This window comes from Colossoma macropomum, unplaced genomic scaffold, assembly GCF_904425465.1.
Source record: "Colossoma macropomum unplaced genomic scaffold, Colossoma_macropomum, whole genome shotgun sequence".
NCBI classification, from domain to species: Eukaryota; Metazoa; Chordata; class Actinopteri; order Characiformes; family Serrasalmidae; genus Colossoma; species Colossoma macropomum.
Genome location: NW_023494804.1, coordinates 22,971,473 through 22,989,847, shown reverse-complemented (window position 1 = coordinate 22,989,847; position 18,375 = coordinate 22,971,473). Strand labels below are relative to the sequence as shown.

The 18,375-nt window shown below is 38.8% G+C and overlaps 1 protein-coding gene across 3 annotated transcripts in view; it reads right to left on the bottom strand.

Moving 5' to 3' along the window:
- galt (galactose-1-phosphate uridylyltransferase) overlaps window positions 1-18,375 on the bottom strand; it is a 124,790-nt gene that overhangs the window by 91,475 nt on the left and 14,940 nt on the right. For all 3 annotated transcript variants that reach the window (XM_036594433.1, XM_036594434.1, XM_036594435.1), the window contains exon 5: window positions 17,225-17,281. In XM_036594433.1, the coding sequence (XP_036450326.1) occupies window positions 17,225-17,281 (57 nt within the window). The remainder of the gene's footprint in view (window positions 1-17,224; window positions 17,282-18,375) is intronic.

Here is an 18,375-nt window from a genome sequence, read left to right as displayed (position 1 = left end):
TACTGTCTCTGCTGTGGATTTCTCAGAGTGCGACAAACCATCTGAAGGGATTTCTCAGCGTCTTCTGCGCAGCTTAAGTGTCCCAAAGGTTTGCATGAGTAAAATTATGAAAATATAATACTTCATGGTTTCCCCACAGACACTTAGACTAGATACCCAAAAAAAAAAAACAACATAATTTAATTTCTTTCAAAATGTAAAAAGCACATGGGCTAGGTTTTGGAGCTCTCTCATTTAAAGCATGTGTGGCAGTCTGAAGTCTCTCCAGCAAGGGGTGTTATTTGCATGCAAAGATCCTTTTGAATGGTTCTTTGCATAGTGAAATGATGGAGAACCTGCTGTATATGGTTCTTTGAAGAACGATTACAAATATATATATATTCTGTATAGCAACCTTTTAATACAAGTGAACCAAAGTAGGTTACATGACTATAGCACATTTTAGTGAACTATTGTTTAAAAGTTTTGTTAAAAGCACCAGCAGGTTCTACACCATGGAGAATGGAAGAAAAACTAATCTTCACTGTAAATAACCCATTCAGCAATGTTTTGTTTAAAAAATCATGCATGCAATTAACTCTGTTCATTTATCACATGTTGATAAAATAAATGCATTTGGCCAACAGCATCATATAAGCAGGAAGGGTAGAGATTGCTATAATTAGAAGAAAAAGTACTGCCCAATCAAAGGTGATGAACTTGTCTAAAACAGTAAATTAACTGATGCAACAGAAAGACTTTCCAGGTCTGCCTAATGACTGAAATTTTAATGAAAACAGGCAGGTCAGCTCTGTAAAGCTACCCATTCAGAGTTACAGTCTTTCCCAAGCTCCTTTTTCTTTCTCAAGCAATTTCACATTCAATGATGCTGAGGTCTGGACTCTGGAGTAGCCAGTCCATTGTCCTCAGAACACCAGCAGCTTCACTTGTTGTTCTTCACTTGTTGTTCTTTTTTATCTATTTCCTTTTCTCAGTGAGGGCCTCTTGGCAGCTACACATCCTTTCAGACTCACAACATTGAGTTGTCTTCTAACAGTGGAAGGATGGACAGAAACACCTGTGGATTTTTTTTAGATATGAAGCAAGAGTGGAGTTGAAACAGCTTTAAGTGATGTTTATCTGATGGGGACAGTTTAGGTGGTCTCTCTAAAGTGAATAACTTGTACTGTTTTGACTAAAAATTTAATAACAGAGGGGGTCTCTAACTGCAGCTCCAACTAAAGCCTCATGTCAAAATACAACTGGCCCTGCCATCTCAGCTCTTCTCTATTCTCCTTAAACGTCATGATAAAACCATATGTGTTGCATGGTTCTGACATGCTGCCATGTGGAAACTTCTCTTTGCTGGAAGGAAATATTACATCAAATGATACAAATGATAGTAAACTCAAAAGGAACAAATCCCTACAATTTCTTCCACAACTAGTTTTTCATATCACATATCACAGAGCCAAGCCACAGAGTGAAACCAAATGCCAGACCAGAGTGAACTTTACAGTGCTGTTACTGATGCAATGTAATCCTTCAAAACATGCGAGCAGTAAAATGAGACGGAAATCCCATCATCAAAGTCAAAGGAAGCTGGAGCAGCCAAAGAAGGCCGAACAATGGTGCAAACACAATGCGAAAAAAGAAACTGTCAAGTCATGTTATTTTTCTGAATTACATCAGGCAGCGCCGATTTATTTAGGAGAAAAATGTGTTTTTTCCCCATCAAACTTTTACACAGCAATAAAAATTAAATAACACTTGAGAAAATCATCTTCTCCTGTGAAGGCCCGGGCACTGAGTTGCGATCTTTTTCCAAAAAAAACATCTGGAACTGAGCAGCTCTTTGTTTGTCCGTGTTTATTCTGCTTTTCGAGGCTGCACGCCAAAACGTCTGAGCTCGTGCGGATTTCTTAAAATGAAGGATTACGAAAAGAAAACGACTCATTACTAGCGGGTCATATCTCAACTCGCCTCATTTTTTATTTTTTTGGTGAGGGTGATTTTTACAAGGCACGCTCAGCAGTGGTCAGCGATCACATTAAAAGCAGATGAACTTCAGAAGGATTACCCCAGTCTAAAGCTGAGCCTTTCCAGAATATGAATCACCGTTGGAGAGAATTTAAATAAAGAAGAAAAAAAAAACTGTTTTGAGAGACATTAGGTGGAGAACCTGAGGTGGTCTGACGAGTTAGAAATGAAGCAATGCCTCATGTAGAAGTCTGTCTGGGGGGGGGTGCAAAAAGGTGACGGGTCATCTTGCGTTCGTACGAGGTGACAGTTGGTGAAAAGAGCACTCAGAATGTCATTGTTCTTTTAATTGCTTTCAAGGCACATATGCATAAAGGGCTTTAATTATGCGTAGTGGACGACAGCACCGCTCCCTTTGAGCAGGGAGTCAAAAAGTTCACGCAGGTATCCGCACTGAGAATTCATTCACAAAGAACTTGCCGTGCTTATGCATTAAACATGATGTCCCTGTAGAAAAAATAAATTAATAAATCATAAAATAAAATAAAATAACTATGGCCCCATTTGCCTGGGAATTCAATTAATTATCTAAAACGAATTTACAGACAGTCCTTTGTGCCAAAAATTTTGCAGGGCACAATCTCTACCATCTCAGTCTATTTTTTGAAGCTAATCTGGGCCAGGCAGAGGGAGGCTGCCACATGGGCCCCAGGCTGGCCGTGTGCGATTGAGAGACGGTCGAAACGCAGTGCCGCCAGGGCACAGCTCCTCAGTATTCCAGCCGCTGATTTGAATGTCAGCAGTGATAAAGGAGGCGTCTAAAGCAGAGGGAGGGGGAGGGCAGAGACGGGTAGAGTGAAGGTGTGGAAACTAATCGCAAACTCTTCACACGCCTGCCTGGCAGGCCTAGAGGCCTTGTCAGTTTGTGAACCTGCATGGCCGCTGGACTTCATTCTACCATACAGTACCATGCAAAAGCCTTAGGCCACCTGAGAAAATCACAGTTAAAGCTATTTATCTGGTGAAGGTGTTGCTCAGAAAGCCACCAACACTAGAATTAATACAAATGAAATAAATATTACTATAATAAATTGCAATCTTATGTCTGCCAGCGTGTTTACTTAACCATTTCCAAACCGAGGAATCCCATTTACTGTTTACTGTTACTCTCCACTACTTGATTAGGCTCATAAATCATTATCTTATTAAAGATCCCCAGGGCTCAAAATCATGCTTTTTTAAATGGTTAACTTCTCTGGGATGGCATATTACCATTACATAGTTTGGTATTTGTGTTAAACGTAATGCTACAGTGCAAACAAACACTTCTGGAAAAAAATAAACAAATTCCTGCGGCGCTATGAACAAAACTCAATTCCAAAAAAACCTGGGCCAGTATGTGAAATGCTAATAAAAAACAGAAAGCAGCGATTGGTCAATTCTGTATGACCTGTTTTAAATTAAAAACAGTACCAAACATACTTGATGTTTTACCATATATTTTTTTATTTATTGTTTGTTTGTAAACATACAATCATTCTAAATTTAATGCCTGCAATACGTTCCACTCTGTAAAATCAGCTTTCCTTTTTAACCCCTTAAAATTCCAGGTTTATTTCATACAAAGGCTGTAATGGTGCCCTTACAGATAAGCAAATTACCCACGATATGGACGCAAATACACTCTCATACCATGACAGACCCTGGCTTTGAACTTTACGCCGGTAACAATCTAAATGGCCCTTTTCTTATGTGACATAGAGAACGCAACGTCAACTTTTTCCATAAACGATCTGAAAGGCATAATACACGTTTTCACTGTGCAACAGCCCATTTTAGATAAGCTCAAGACCAGCCTACCTTTGTACTGTTTTTGTTTAAATACAGGTGACAGTGGATTTAAAAATCACGTATTAGCTCAATGCATGTAGACACACGCAAATGACAGCACAAACAAATACGGTCCTGCTGTACAAACTCAATGTGCATTTTTACATGACTGTGGCAATTAGAATACTCAGTACACAAGAGGGGACACATGACAAATCAAAGCACCTCTCAAAATGGATTTACTTTTATTCTAACAGCTACAACAACTAAACATTGCAGAGGAGTGTTTGCTGCTTTACTCATTTTGCTGGAATGAAGAGGTTATAATGTATAGTACATAGGTTGATATGGGCAAACAAGTTCTGTAAGAGACTCATCAACCTGCTGGTCTGTTATGAAAGTTGACTGGACAAATGCATGCTGGTGATGCAGTTCAGCTTGGCTGATGCTGTAGCACCCCTTGCTGTAATGTTCAGAATGCAAAGCAATTTGCTGCATTAAAAATTGTGTCATGAAAACATTTTAAAACGCAGTAACACAAAAAAAAAAGTGTTCATTTTTGTGTTTGCATACTTGTGTGAAGCATGTTTCTGGTGAAGCATGTTTTATGCTTCTGGTTTTGTACGACACAAAAAAGCTTGACACTATTATGATCCAATACAGTAAAACATGCTGTGGGAAAGTTGTTTTCTTGTTACCTTTTAATGTATTAATGTTTATGCCATTTATTCTGAAGTTATATAGTGCTTTTACTAACAAAGACGTTTTATAAACTATAACAAATACTGTTTTATTAATATATTGTATATAAACATATGTTAAAAATATCTAATTTTTTTTTTTGGCTTGGTTTAGAATTGTTCACAGTATTGTATTCCCTCCATCCTTGCAAAAATAAATAAATAAATAAATAAATAAGAATAAGGGAATGGAAGGAACTGTGTCTTGCCTGCTATTAAATAGAACCTGGCAGCAACACCATCAGAGACACAGAAAGCGTAGCAGTCGGATTTTTGGATTTCTACCTGCAGGCGAGATCTGGAACATGGGCAGGTCCGAGTATTAATATTTTCACTGCTGCCGGATGGCTTGGATGATTGACGTTTCCCCTGCCACAGGCACCATGCCATTTATTTCCTGCCCGCGTCAGAGCCCACTACACACCGCAGATTGACTTCCCATCTAGAAAGCCATCAGCCAAAGTTTGCCTGGAGAATGTCAATCACCCATCAGTCTTTTCCAATGCTCACTCTCTCTCTCCCTTTCTCTCTCTCGCTCAGTAAATGGATAAGTAAAATTACATGTTTATACACAAGCTCATACATTTATACATATTGATCTGAAACCAACCCACCTGGGAGAGAGAAACCACCCCGTGAGAAAATATCAGCTTACATTTATTCACTGGATATGATAAATTTATGAGAAATGATCTGGAATATATGGTGCTAAACAGGACCGGATGAGACTGGAGTCCAGTGCCAGCCTTCTGACTTCTGAATAAATCAAAGAGTAGACAACCTTTTCTGGAAGCCGGAGCCAGCTGGCCAGACAGTGGATCTTGTCAAGCACTACATACAAAATCTACACGCATGGCATCAGACTTGGATGCATGAAAAAATCTTTTTGGTATCCATGCATTCATGGATAGATGTTAAAATAAAGGGATACTCCAGAACTCCAACCTAATCTCATATCTTCCACTATTACATAATCGAGTCTTCTCAGGGTTCCTAGGAAAACAAGCTCTAACTTTTGACTGGAGCTATAATACCTTCAGAGGATGAGAAGTGAGTAATGTTTATTTGAGCATGAGCTGTGTTTTGTCGGTTTGAAGCATCTAGGATGGAACATTTTACATTTGCACTTAGGCTTCAATCCCTGCCTGGTAAGCACCCTACACTATACCAATAAGAGTCGTTGGACAAGACTCCTAACGCTATCTTCGCCTGTGTAAAATGATAAAATTGTAAGTCACTCTGGATAAGAGCGTCTGCCAAATGCTATAAATGTAAATAAATGAGAGAAGAATTTGTGGTATTCATTACTAACATAGTGCATGAATGGACTTTTCATGGGCTCCTCTCTGACTGTGCATGGATACCAGAAAACTTTAGGGAGAGTGAAATTAACCAGCACTACTTTTTTAATGAGTTGCTCCGGTGTTTATCCAGAATGCTGGATAAAACTTTACTGATAAACGCTGATAAATGCTACACACTCAAACATTCTTGCAAGGACAATTGCTTGAAACCTACACGAAACAAAATTGCACTTGAGCTGCATAATGTAAAGCGTCCTGCAACTCATTAACGACATACTTTCAAACCACTGACTTCACTGAGATCAGCTGACAAGAGACCCACCCTGACTGACTCAAAGCCAAGTGAGCCATAACAACAACGTGAGTTTCTCAAAGCTAACAAACAGCTGTGTTCACCAGCCAGCTAAAACTAGCATATGTTTATCTGCTGCTTGTGCCAGCATTAATTCTTCCTCTTCAGCCTGCTGTTATTGATATTTACATAGCTATCTTTATTATCTACTCTCTTGGTGCCCCATAATTTTATACAGAGCTCAGACTCAAACGAGGGGAGACCAAGATGTGGTCCGCAATGAACTTCTAGGACAAGATGAAGTGAGATATCAAGTAGGCTATAATTGTAATATCTACTTAAAGATTAATTAATTTAAAGGCTTAATGTGAACACAATTAATAAAAAACTCAAATATAGCAAAGAACCCTTGATAGACAGACAAAGTTATAGAGATATAGAAAAGAGAACAGCAATGACAGATAGAAAAAAATATACAAAAATGATAAAAATGCAGCAAATAGTAAATTACGCCTCATGGATGACTTTATGGGGGAAACGATGCAGTGTGTCAAAAATACCAGCTGCTAACTTGTCTTTATCAGTGAAGTTATTGAATGTGTTGCATGCAACTTTTTTTAATTGCTTCTTGTAACTGCAAAACTGCATGGAAATAAATTCAACATGGCGGGAGCAGAAACTGGTTTGCAGAGGAGATCAAGTTTATGCTTTGAATTTTAAAAGATGGCAGTGGGACGGGCGTCCAGCTTATGTGTCTCAGAACATGACGTCTTCATCTCGCTCCTTCTTTAGTAAGTACATGTGAAGTATGTTTTCCTGAGTCTCTCATGATTTTAAAGTAATTAAAGCAAATAAAATTTAAAGTGTTTACTGCTGCTCGTCTCACTCTGACTGTACTCATGCGTATAATTTTGGGTCACTTGTAGTGCGCATGTAAACAGAGATTTTCATCAGATTGTTGAGTAGAGTGAGCATATAAACACCGCAGTCTTAATCTATAATAGGAATGTATTTAATCGGATTGGCAAAAATCTTTGCATGTAAACACAGCCATAAAGTCACATAATTACCAACTATCCAAAGGCTTTTATTGTGAAAGTTTAGAGTCAACAGGTTCTCTTTTCCAAGTACAAGGACATGTGCTGAAATTATTGTCCTTTGTATCATATGGTATGCTACATATGCAGCAGATGGTTTAAAAGAGAAGACACATTAGCTTTGATTCCATTCTCAGAACTCAGTACTAAATAACCTAAAAGCACTATGACCCACAAGCCTGCAACTGCAGTTTCCACATTAGCAAAAAACAGTTCTGGGATGTGGTAATTGCTACCCAACAGTTCTCCGCCAAATCAACATTAGTAAGTGCATTTAATTCTAGAGTACGTTTACTTAAGAGGTTAGTGGAGAGCTGTAACAGGCATCATTTAGCTCTGCACTTCCAGACCAAACATTCAACAGGTCAAACACGGGTAGAATGTAATGCCAGAACCCCAACTTAGGTTAAAACATGTGCATAACAGAACAGTTGAGATTTTTTTTTTTATCTGAAAAGCTCAGTGTTTCAGGAGTTAACATTGCCTCAGTGCCTTTTCGAAGGTCCTTCACTTTGCACTCAAAGGCAATGAGCCTCTTCGGCCTGCCCTCCATGGACTCGACACTGCCTGGATAGCACTTCAAAAGCATAGCAGTATTCGCAGCAAATATCTGCACATGGGAATTTTGGAATTAGGCCTAATGCACTTTTAAGTGATTTCAGCAGAATTCTCCCGTGTCTTTTTTCATTCGCATCCACATTTCACAGAGACCAAAAGGTGATTATTTCCATCCTATAGCTGTGCAAAGTCAAGCATGAGTGGAGAGAGAGCAGGAAAGAAAGAGAGAAAGAAAGAAAGAAAGAAAGAAAGAAAGAAAGAAAGAAAGAAAGAAAAGAAAAGAAAAGAAAAGAAAAGAGGGAAAGAAAGAAAGAAAGAAAGAAAGAAAGAAAAGAAAAAAAAAGCAAGAGAAAGAAAGAAAGAAAGAAAAGAAAAGAAAAGAAAAGAGGGAAAGAAAGAAAGAAAGAAAGAAAGAAAGAAAGAAAGAAAGAAAGAAAGAAAAAGAAAATCTAGTAACGTACATTACCAAATCTTTCTATTATTCCCCCCTGGCATGCAATATAACCCAATTCCTTCATTTATTCTTGAAAGCATGCCTGCCACTCTGCTTCAAGTCTGCATTCTTCAAGCAATTCTCAACTCTGACATGCTGTTTGGGCTCATGAAACATGAACGAAATATAAAAATGATATACTTCTTTGACTTTGTCGAAGGCTGCACGCGAAGGGCATCTACAGGCAGAAGTTCAGATTTGGATCACGATTCCAAATAAAGCACTGGAGCATGACTGGGTCACGTTTAGGTTCATTATAAGGAGAATCCCAAAATAATTTTACAATACAGATTCTTTTTTTAGCAAGACACAGTCACCCTTCCTTCTTCTGACTCACAGCTTCTTAGAGATTGAGGTCGCTTAGTTTGTCCTATTTATTATGTTAGCCGTTTCAGCGGCAGAACTGACAAAAAGACACGGGAGATTTTGAATAAACAGACTTTCACATGCTACTGCTAGACTGACAGCTGTTGAACGGCAGATAACAATGCATGCCAACAAACAAACAGCCAAACAAGCACTCTGCTGGATGATGACAGACATGGTCAAATAGCTCAATTTAAGCCAAAATACGAAAGTCTCTGGAAAGATAAATGTTAAAGCCATGCACAGACTCTATCAGTTTGGGCTTAAAGTGATGTTTTGGCTGAAAATCCCAAGTACTAAATTGCCCCCTTACCCCAAATGTAGTCTACCTGCCAAGAAATGTTTGGTGTCCGAAGTTTGTTTCTTTAGTTTTGTGTTAGAGCTAACACAGCTAAAAATAATGCTGTGTTATACCCTACCAACCAGCAGAGAGTAAACTGCATGCTCAAATCATCATATGCTTGCCTCAAACCAGGCCTAAATGTTAAAGAAAAGGTTTCCCCAGATGCGGCTGATCATCCAAAACATATTTGTTGTCTAAATTTTGCTACTTTAGCACTGGAAGTAGGAGGCTAACATTGCAAACAAACACTAGAACTCCTCAGTGACTCATATCATCCCTAAAACTTCCCTCAAGCTGCATTCACTAACTTCATTAAGGTCATCCATTAAATTCCTTGAGGTTGTGCAGACTTGTTGATGTAGTTCAGGTTTTACTGTGAGCTATAAAACTGACCAAAGCTTTAATGTGTACCTGAACACAGGAGGCAGTCATTTTAGGTAGGTGTTGTGCTGAATTCTGACTCTCCAACAGAATTCAAAACGCAGGACATATGGAGGCAACATTACATTTGTGATTTCTGTTCTTTTTATTCATAAATATACATCTTTAGTTGAAAAATTCAAGTTATTTATAACAAGAAACAACAGAAATCACGAGCAGAATCAGCCTCCATATGTCAGCGTGAAGTGTGTACACACTAAGTCAGAATTTGGTACAACACTTCTTGTTTAAAATGGGTGCCTGCTGCGTTTAGCTACATGGTGATTTTTTAGGCATACAGTGAAGACATTAATGAAGAGCTGGATGTGGTTTGAATGGGTTGAGGGAAGTTTTAGGGATGTATTTACAGAAAAGATTTTGCTCTCTATTGACTTCTAGTGTTTGTTAGCAATGGTAGCCATACAGCTCCAGTGCTAAAGAAGCAAAATCTGGACACCAAACATGTCTGGCTGATTGACTTAATTTAAGATACAGAGAAAACTGTACATTTGGGTTTTTTTTGTCTGAACTATTGATTTACAAACTATTTTGTGTCTTATCTAAATGAATAATTTATCTGAGTTTCCAAATTTACCTCACAATTTTGGCTCTATTCAAAGTTCTGATATCTCCCTGACAGTTTCCTTCTCTCATTTTTCTATCACTGAACAAAGTTCAGCACTTTTTCAGCCAGGTGAGTGTCACAGGCAAGACAAAACACAGGGAAAAAGCCCAGCCACATCTAGTTCAGCTGGAAAAACAGCTGAAATGGTTATGAAATATGCATCTGTAACCAAGACCAACACTTGCATAACAATCAATATGAGGAGATAAATGTGTCTCAGGGCTGTCTCTGAGTCTGTATAAAAGCTTCTACCTGTTCAGAGGTGAATGCATGGTTACAGAAGAAAAGTGTGGGAGAGAGAGGAGGAGGAAACAAGAAAAACAGAACTGTATCAGCCCAGACACCCAGCAGTTCTACTCCTGATGCAACCTCTCTCTCTGCCTCTCTCCCTATCTGCATCTCTCTGGCTCACGAGTCGTCAAAGATGTTGAAACAATGGGATGTGTAAATGCATCATTTACTTAAAAGCAAATCACTCTTCAGATTCTTCAAATCCAGACCCTGAGTCCAGTTTCTGAACCTAGATTTCATCATCACTGGTAGGTCAATCAGTTACATGAACAGTTCAAATAACTGTTTAAAGTTGTTCAGTAATCTCTACCAGACTTCCTTATGTGGTTTTACAGTTAGCTGTAAAAAGAACCAGAAAAGAGTTTAAAAATGAATTAAAGACCTTTGCTATAAAATGTTCATCTGATACACAGTCCGATCCATAAATATTTGAACACAACTGTTATTTTAGCAGAGCAGTGGGTTGCGCTGTTGCCTCACAGCAAGAAGGGCCTGGGTTTGATACCCGGCCAAGCGACCAGGGTCCTTTCTGAAGACCAGGGTCTTTTGCCTGTTCTCCCCGTGTCTGTGTGGGTTTCCTCCGGGTGCTCCAGTTTTCTCCCACAGTCCAAAGACGTGCAGTCAGGCCAACTGGACATGCTAAATTGACCCTAGGTGTGAATGTGTGTGTGAACGTATATGTCTGTGTGTCTGCCCTGTGATGGACTGGCAACCTGTCCCGGGTTTTTCCTGCCTTCCGTACAACGACTACTGGGATAGGCTCCAGCTCCCCCCCACGACCCAGAAGGAGAAGCGGTTTAGAAAATGTTTGTGTGTGTGTTATTTCAGCTCTGTACCACATACTGAAGTTGAAATCAAATCAAATAAGAGCTCAAAGCACAGACTTTCAACTTTCAGGGTATTTAAATCCAAATCATTTGAACAGCATATGAATTACAACCATATTCATACATTGCCCCCCTATTTTTGGAGGCTCAAAAGTAATTTGACAATTGGCTGCTCGGCTGCTCCGTTCCTGTGTGTGTGTTATTCCCTTATTATTTTACTTACAAGTGAGCAGATAAAAGGTCTACAGTTGATTTCAACTGTAGCATTTGCATTTGGAAACTGTTGCCGTTAACAAGCCATCATTAGGCTGAAAAATTGAAACAAACCCATCAGAGAGAGAGAAGAAAAATAATCAGGTGTGGCCAAATCAACTATGTGGCACATTCTTAAACAGAGAGAACACACTGGTGAGCTCAAACACCAAAAGGCCTGGAAGATCACAGAAAGCAATTGTAGCAGCTGTCAGAAAAAACCCTTTCAAAACACAGTTGGCCAAGATCAATATCAAGAATATTGGTAGAGCCTCGCCATGAAAGAAACCCTGTAAACCCAGTATGTGGTGATGTCTATGGGTTCCTGACTTGAAAGATTTGCAACCAAGTATTAAAAATCACCCTGAATTGTTCCTAAAATGAGGACTATGTATGAAAAGTTATATTTTATATTTTAGTTATATATATATAGTTATATTTTTCCCGTTTTCACAGTTATAAAAAAATAAATACCCTCAAAGGTAAATGTATTCAATTACAACTCCGATATGCTGTGGTAGACAGATAAAATAGCAATAACTCTGATGACATCCAGTTATTTACAGATTTAAGTGTATGTGGTCAGTCTGACAGACTGAAGTATACTTGAGAGGTGCTGGGTTGATATAACTTCTCTTGTGTTGTTAACCAAAAGGCTAGACGATATGATATGTTACCATGCACTTTTCTGATAATACTGTGAGAATCATCAGCACTTTTAGAACACTGAGCTGCTGCATGCATCATAAAAAAAAAGAATTTATAGACCAAATCTGAACATTCGTAAACACTTCTGGGTGGATAGCATGCATACAGTCATCATGGAAGCAGCTCAATTTATGATACAAATGTACAGTAAATACAACAGAACAGACAAAATATTGGCAATTGCAATAAATCGTGCTGTGTTCGAAGCTGTAATGTCAAACACAGCCAAGCACGTAAAGGATTTTACTATATTCTTCCCGTTTTCCAGTTTCAAAAGCAAGCAGAGCTATAAGTAGTCTTCATTTCACTGGATCCTTTGTCTTTGGTAACACTTGCAGCCAAAGCTAAAGGCAATTTAGTGAATTATTTGCCCTTTCAGATGAAGATGAAGCTGCTAAACACTTTTAACTGGCCATTAAGAGAACTAGAATGTAAACTAGGATGGTATGTTGATCATTATTTTAGAATTATACTATGTAGAGAGTTCGCCATAAGGTGATATAAGCTAGTTAGGAGCTAACACTATTAACATTTATGGTAGCAGCCACAAAACGAGTGTTTTTGCTCATATTTTCAAAATTGACAAAGAAAAATTTAAGCTTTTTCTGAGCCTGATAAGGTGGGCTAACTAGCAAGCAAAGTAGCTAACATAACGTTGCACCAACTAGCTCCAGTGTGAGCTTTAGCATGAGCTCTTCTGAAGGAACATCTTTCTTTTTTTAGCTCAAACCTCCTCCTTATTGAACATGAAAACTTGCTACATTATCGCTCAGTGGCTTACGATTTTCCTGGTGTGATTAATGTAAACACACTTCTCAGAAATGTTTATTGCCTTTAAACAGCCTCCAGTCATATATGTATGTCATTTATCTTTCAGAGGTGCTCATTGATTGGTGCTGTGGGAGTTGTAGTTGGTGCTAATACAAAGAGGGAAATCAGAGCCGAGAAAAATGAAGCATGGCAGAAGCTTGAGCTGAGCCTGTGTGGCATGTTTGGCCTGCTAACTAAGCTCTCATTAGTTTAGACACAATGTTACTGTCCCTAACACCACAGAACAGGCTCGATTTCAGCTTTGTGTCATTCCAACACTAGTCACTCGACATTTGCTGTCTCAGACATTAGTTTTTAACATCTACAGTCAGCAGAGCACCCATTACTCAGAATCAAACCTGTACTGTGAAGTGTGGCACTGTTTGGGTCTTGTTAAGTTAACGTTAAGCTAGCTGTTCAGGCTACAGATCCAAACACTACGGAACTAGTTTAATTTCGCCTTTGTATCCCTTTAGCGCCAACTGCTCGACTCCACTCCCTCAGATTTTGATCATTATTATCTTACCTTATTTTAGTGCTTTAGCTAGCCAGAACTAAAGATGTTCTGTGGCGAGCAGAGTTGTTATCATGCTGGCTAAGCTAATGCTAACCAGCTTTTCTCTCCAGGTTAGCAGCACTGTTTAACATTCAGCAATTGTTAAACACATGGTTTGACATTTATTGAATGATGGCCTGAACATCATGCACTGTATTCACTTCTTTTGTGACCATGTAAGTGAACAAAACTTTTTGACTGTTTCTGAATTTGAAATATTTCAGAATGAGACAAATGAGACATAAAAGCTTCTAAGCCACAACACTTTTTTAGGCTTTTATACCATTTTTTTGTACCGTTTACTACTGTAATATTTGAAGATGGTTGAAGGTATGAAACAAGCGGATACTGCCCAACCCTAGCTGCAGCGCTATCATTCACCCTTCGTGCCTCTTTTTTCTTATCACTTACTCTCATTGTCTCCTTCATGCACTCTTTCTCTCACTCTGTGTAAACACTCACAGTTCCCATTGCCTCCTGAGCTAAAGTCATTTTAACTTCAGCTCACAGTGGCACTGGGCAGGTTTATCCAGCTCTAGCAGGGCAAACGCAGGCAAAGCCAGCATCCTCCACTGATGCACAGAGAGAGGAGATACAGAGGGCTGCTATCTCCCCATAGGAGCGCACACACAGGGAGGAAGATTTGTCAACCTATATTTAGCTCTGCCCATTGATAGAAGCTGCAGGGCACAGCAGTAAAAAGCTGTCAGACTTAGCTTGAGTTAGATGAAATCTGGACCGGGGACCATACACCCAAAACCCAGGCAGTCTGGGAGGCAGGTACGTGCATGGTGGCTGGGTTGGTGGGTGAGGTTAGTGGGGGGCTGTCATGGTGAAATCATGATGTATAGATAAGGGTTACCAGGGAAACTGTGTTAAGGAAGATGGGAAAGAAAACTATTAGGTCTGATAAGCAGGAAAGGACGTTTGATGAAGTATCTGCAGAAGCTACAAGAACATATCCATCTCTATTTTGTTTGATTTAGTACATTTAAACAATGTTTACAGACTGTAGAAGTCACATAATACCCTGCTGGCTTCTCACAGCATTATAGTTTAAACTTCACTTAAACCAAGCACTTGTACTGAGTACAGTCTCTGGGCTTGTAATTCATGATTTAGCTTTGTTTAAAAGTAAACCAAATGAAAATCAAAGTGAATTAACCTAGCAAACTAGCAATCAGGACGGATTTAAGATTGTTGCAAGACTAAAAAGGATTTCCAATGGAGAATCTCAATTAACAGCATAACACAGTGCAAGAACAAGCCTAATCTGTTCTTGCAGTCTGAACAACCAGACCTACCAAACCAGGCTAATCTCTCAGTTTGAAGTGATTCGACTCAAAGACAGTCAATGGCATACCACAAGAACATTACCGTACAAGTGGCTTCAGCATGCTTTCCCACAGAGAGGTATTTGAATGGAAAAACAAGAACAGGTGGCTACTGAGACCACTTTCACAGTTCATTCAGCTTACTCAAGGTCCTCTATTGCCCCCTAGTGGCCTCAGCACAGTCTGCCGTGGCACTCCACCATGCTGAGGGAATAATCAGGCAGTGGAACGGAGGTGTAAGGCTGAAAGCATCGACACAGCGACAGACAGCCTGAGCTCGGAGACGAGGAGGGCAAGGCACACATCCAAACGAAGAGGAGAGGAGAGTGACAGAGTGAAATGAAGATGTTGTTAACACGCATCAGCTGCACTGGGCTCTATCAGGCAGAGAGACAGCCTACTGGCCATCAAACAGAGTGCACACAAACAACTATGGCCAAATATATATTTACCAACATTTATACACACCAGAATATTTATATAAATAAATCACTAGCTATATATCATTAGTTTGATTGTTATATATATTAGGGGTGTGGGAAAAAATTGATTCTTAGATGCATCGCGATGCAGACGTGGACGATTCTGAATCGATTCACAAATGTCAAAAATCGATTTTCTAAATATTTAATTTATAATGTGAAGATATACTGAAAATATGGCCAAAAAAGAAGAAGATTAAACGAAACAAATAACTTAAAAGATTATAAAAATGAGAAACAGTGACTAGCAGTTTTTTCCTTCGCTTCCCTGTGCCGGCCATTGCAGACATGTTCAAACAGTTTGAGCAACAGCAGATTAACAGTGGAAAAAAAGAAAACATTCCGCTCAATGTGCAGAAAACAGCACAACAACAGAGGCAAAAAAAGTCCTGTTAGCACACCAAGACCATCTGATGCCTTAGTTTGAAATGATGAAAAACTTCTCAAACGATAAAGTGTGATTAAACAATTATGGAACTTGTTACTTAAATGACTAACTGATCTCTGTTGTAAAGGGTGTTGGATTGTGCAGCACAAACCACAGCCTATGTAATAATTTAACATGTTAATTTTATCTAAACGGTTTTTATTTATCATAAGCTCAGTGCTCAGATTTGTAATATTAAAAGCAGATTGGGCTGTCAAAATTACAAAAATTAATCACAATTAATCACATTAGTTTGTGTAAAATCTTGTGACTACATGGTCCACATGACAATAAGGTGAATCATATTTTGATCACCAATGTCCAGTGAGAGCAACAGTAGCTTTATGTTCCAACCAATAGATTTATATATCATATGTACAGTCAAAAGTTCCAACTCCTACTGATTGTAGCCTCTCACTCTTGATCATACAACTACATTGATTCCTGTTACAGTGGAGGCTCTTGAGAGGAACGGAAGCTTTCCACTTGTTAGTTTGCTGCTTGTTAATTTATACTGGTCTCTTTGACACCTCCGCCTGCAATGCAATACATTCACACTCAATGTGTTTTCTTTGTTCAAAAGCAGAATTCCCCAAAATGCACCAATACATGGGAGGCAGGTACGTCATTGCTATCACAAAATGTAAATGCATTCTTACTTATAGTGCTATGTCATGATATTGTAGGCCATGATAAAAGACTAAGTAATTAGGGTTAGAGTTTTACGATGATATTGGACTACTAACAGTATCTGCAGATAAAATATATCATCATATCTGATATTTCAAATTGATATTTGACTAAATATAAATAGAAGCTTTAGGTTACTGTGCTTAAAAAGCCTGCATTTTACTGCACTTGTAATCCTATACAAAACAGATTTTATTTTTCTGTAATGCTAACCCAGGTAGATTTAGTCAATTTCTACTTTTTTGAAACATTTATGTATCGGCATCTGCAGTTATGTAAATTAAATATATAACAAATATCATAATTTGGTCCACAATTCCCATATCAGTGCTTCCCTAATGTTGATATAAAATTTTTAGATCAGTATAGGCCAAACACACACTCATGCACTCAGACATAGACATTCATACACGTCCACACACACACACACACACACACACACACACACACACAGACATACGCACAAACTACATCCTCTCCCCGTTTCAACCCCAAAACTCAGACACAGGAGACTGTTAGGGTGACAGGCCAAACGAACAGAGACAGTTGCGGTGGTGAATGCTGCTGGAATATCTTTGTCGTTCTCTAATTGGAGCCCACAGTGCAGTTAAGCTGCTGCTGCATTAGCCCCATCTTCTCAGCACTCTCCATGCCGGGGTGACAGTTAAAGCCCTATTAAAGGTGCATTCCAGATGGTTAGAGACTGCAGTGGCAACGTCTTAATCCACAGAAAAAAAAAACAGAGTATCTCTCTCAGAGATCGAGCCAGCATCAGCACTAATTGGTAGAGAGAGGAGGGGTGAGGGGGGCGGCATCATACCTGACAGTGAGGATGAGGGTTGGAGCAGCCCATCATAGCTCCTTTATTCTCAAAGATCTGAGAGAGAGACAGAGAGAGAGAGGGAGGAAGGGAGAGAGAGACTGATGTTTAGTTGAGTGGAGCTATGACATGCTGTCAGAGAAAAACAATGTGAGATACAAAACGACATTCCAACACAGTGCACAGCTACTGTAAATCGAACCATGCAGTAAGCTTACGCTGTGAACATCCCCCCAGTCTACACTAGCGCTGCACCATATATTGTTTCTTAAAGAACCTATTTCATAGACATTTCCTCGCTTATTTGAAATAAAGGAGCAACATTTAGTGTTGAACATTTCAAAACGTATCATGCACTTACCTTACAGTCCATATATGGAAACTAAACTGCAAAAACAGCCAATTTGAATCCAATGTTTCTGTGATGTCACAAAACTCAGCCTATTTACATATATCTACCTATTCAGCCTATAGCTGATTAGTTCTGCCCATTCATTTTACAGGTCTAAGGAGTATTTCAGCTCTGAGTGCTTCTTGAATGAGACAATAATTTTAGATATATCAGTCTTAAAGGCACAGTAACGGAAACAGCCTGTTGGATAAAGAAAGGATGAAAAATGATCATGTAAAAATTAATTATGAGCATTTAAGGCACATATGGACCTTTGGGGGGAAAGTACTTTCGGTTTTCACCATCTGTAGCCAGTTTTTGAAATAATGAAGTGCAAAAGCACAAAGTGAAACTAAACAATTGGAATTCACTGCCTTGGATGATTTTTCTCTGCACCTGGGGATGCTGGATTCTGTAGGGACATATTAAATGTACTGTAATAATTATAGAAAATTTATTTGATATTTTAATTTATTGTCACCTCAGTTTGGTCCTATTAAAAGGACTGAATTTATGAATAATTCATGTTTTTTTTCAATTAACCAATATTTTCTACTCTTTCCAGAGCATAAATAAAAATAAATATAAATAAATAAAGAACTTGTTTTTTAAAAAAAAAACTGTTTACTTTCAGTTTTCCTGTCCTTTATTTTAATTTTGGCCAAGAACTACGATTTCAGTGCTTCACTAGAGCCCCCTAACCAGGTGTTTAAATGAATCACAGGTTTTATGTAATCTAGAGAACAATACAAAGCTCTGT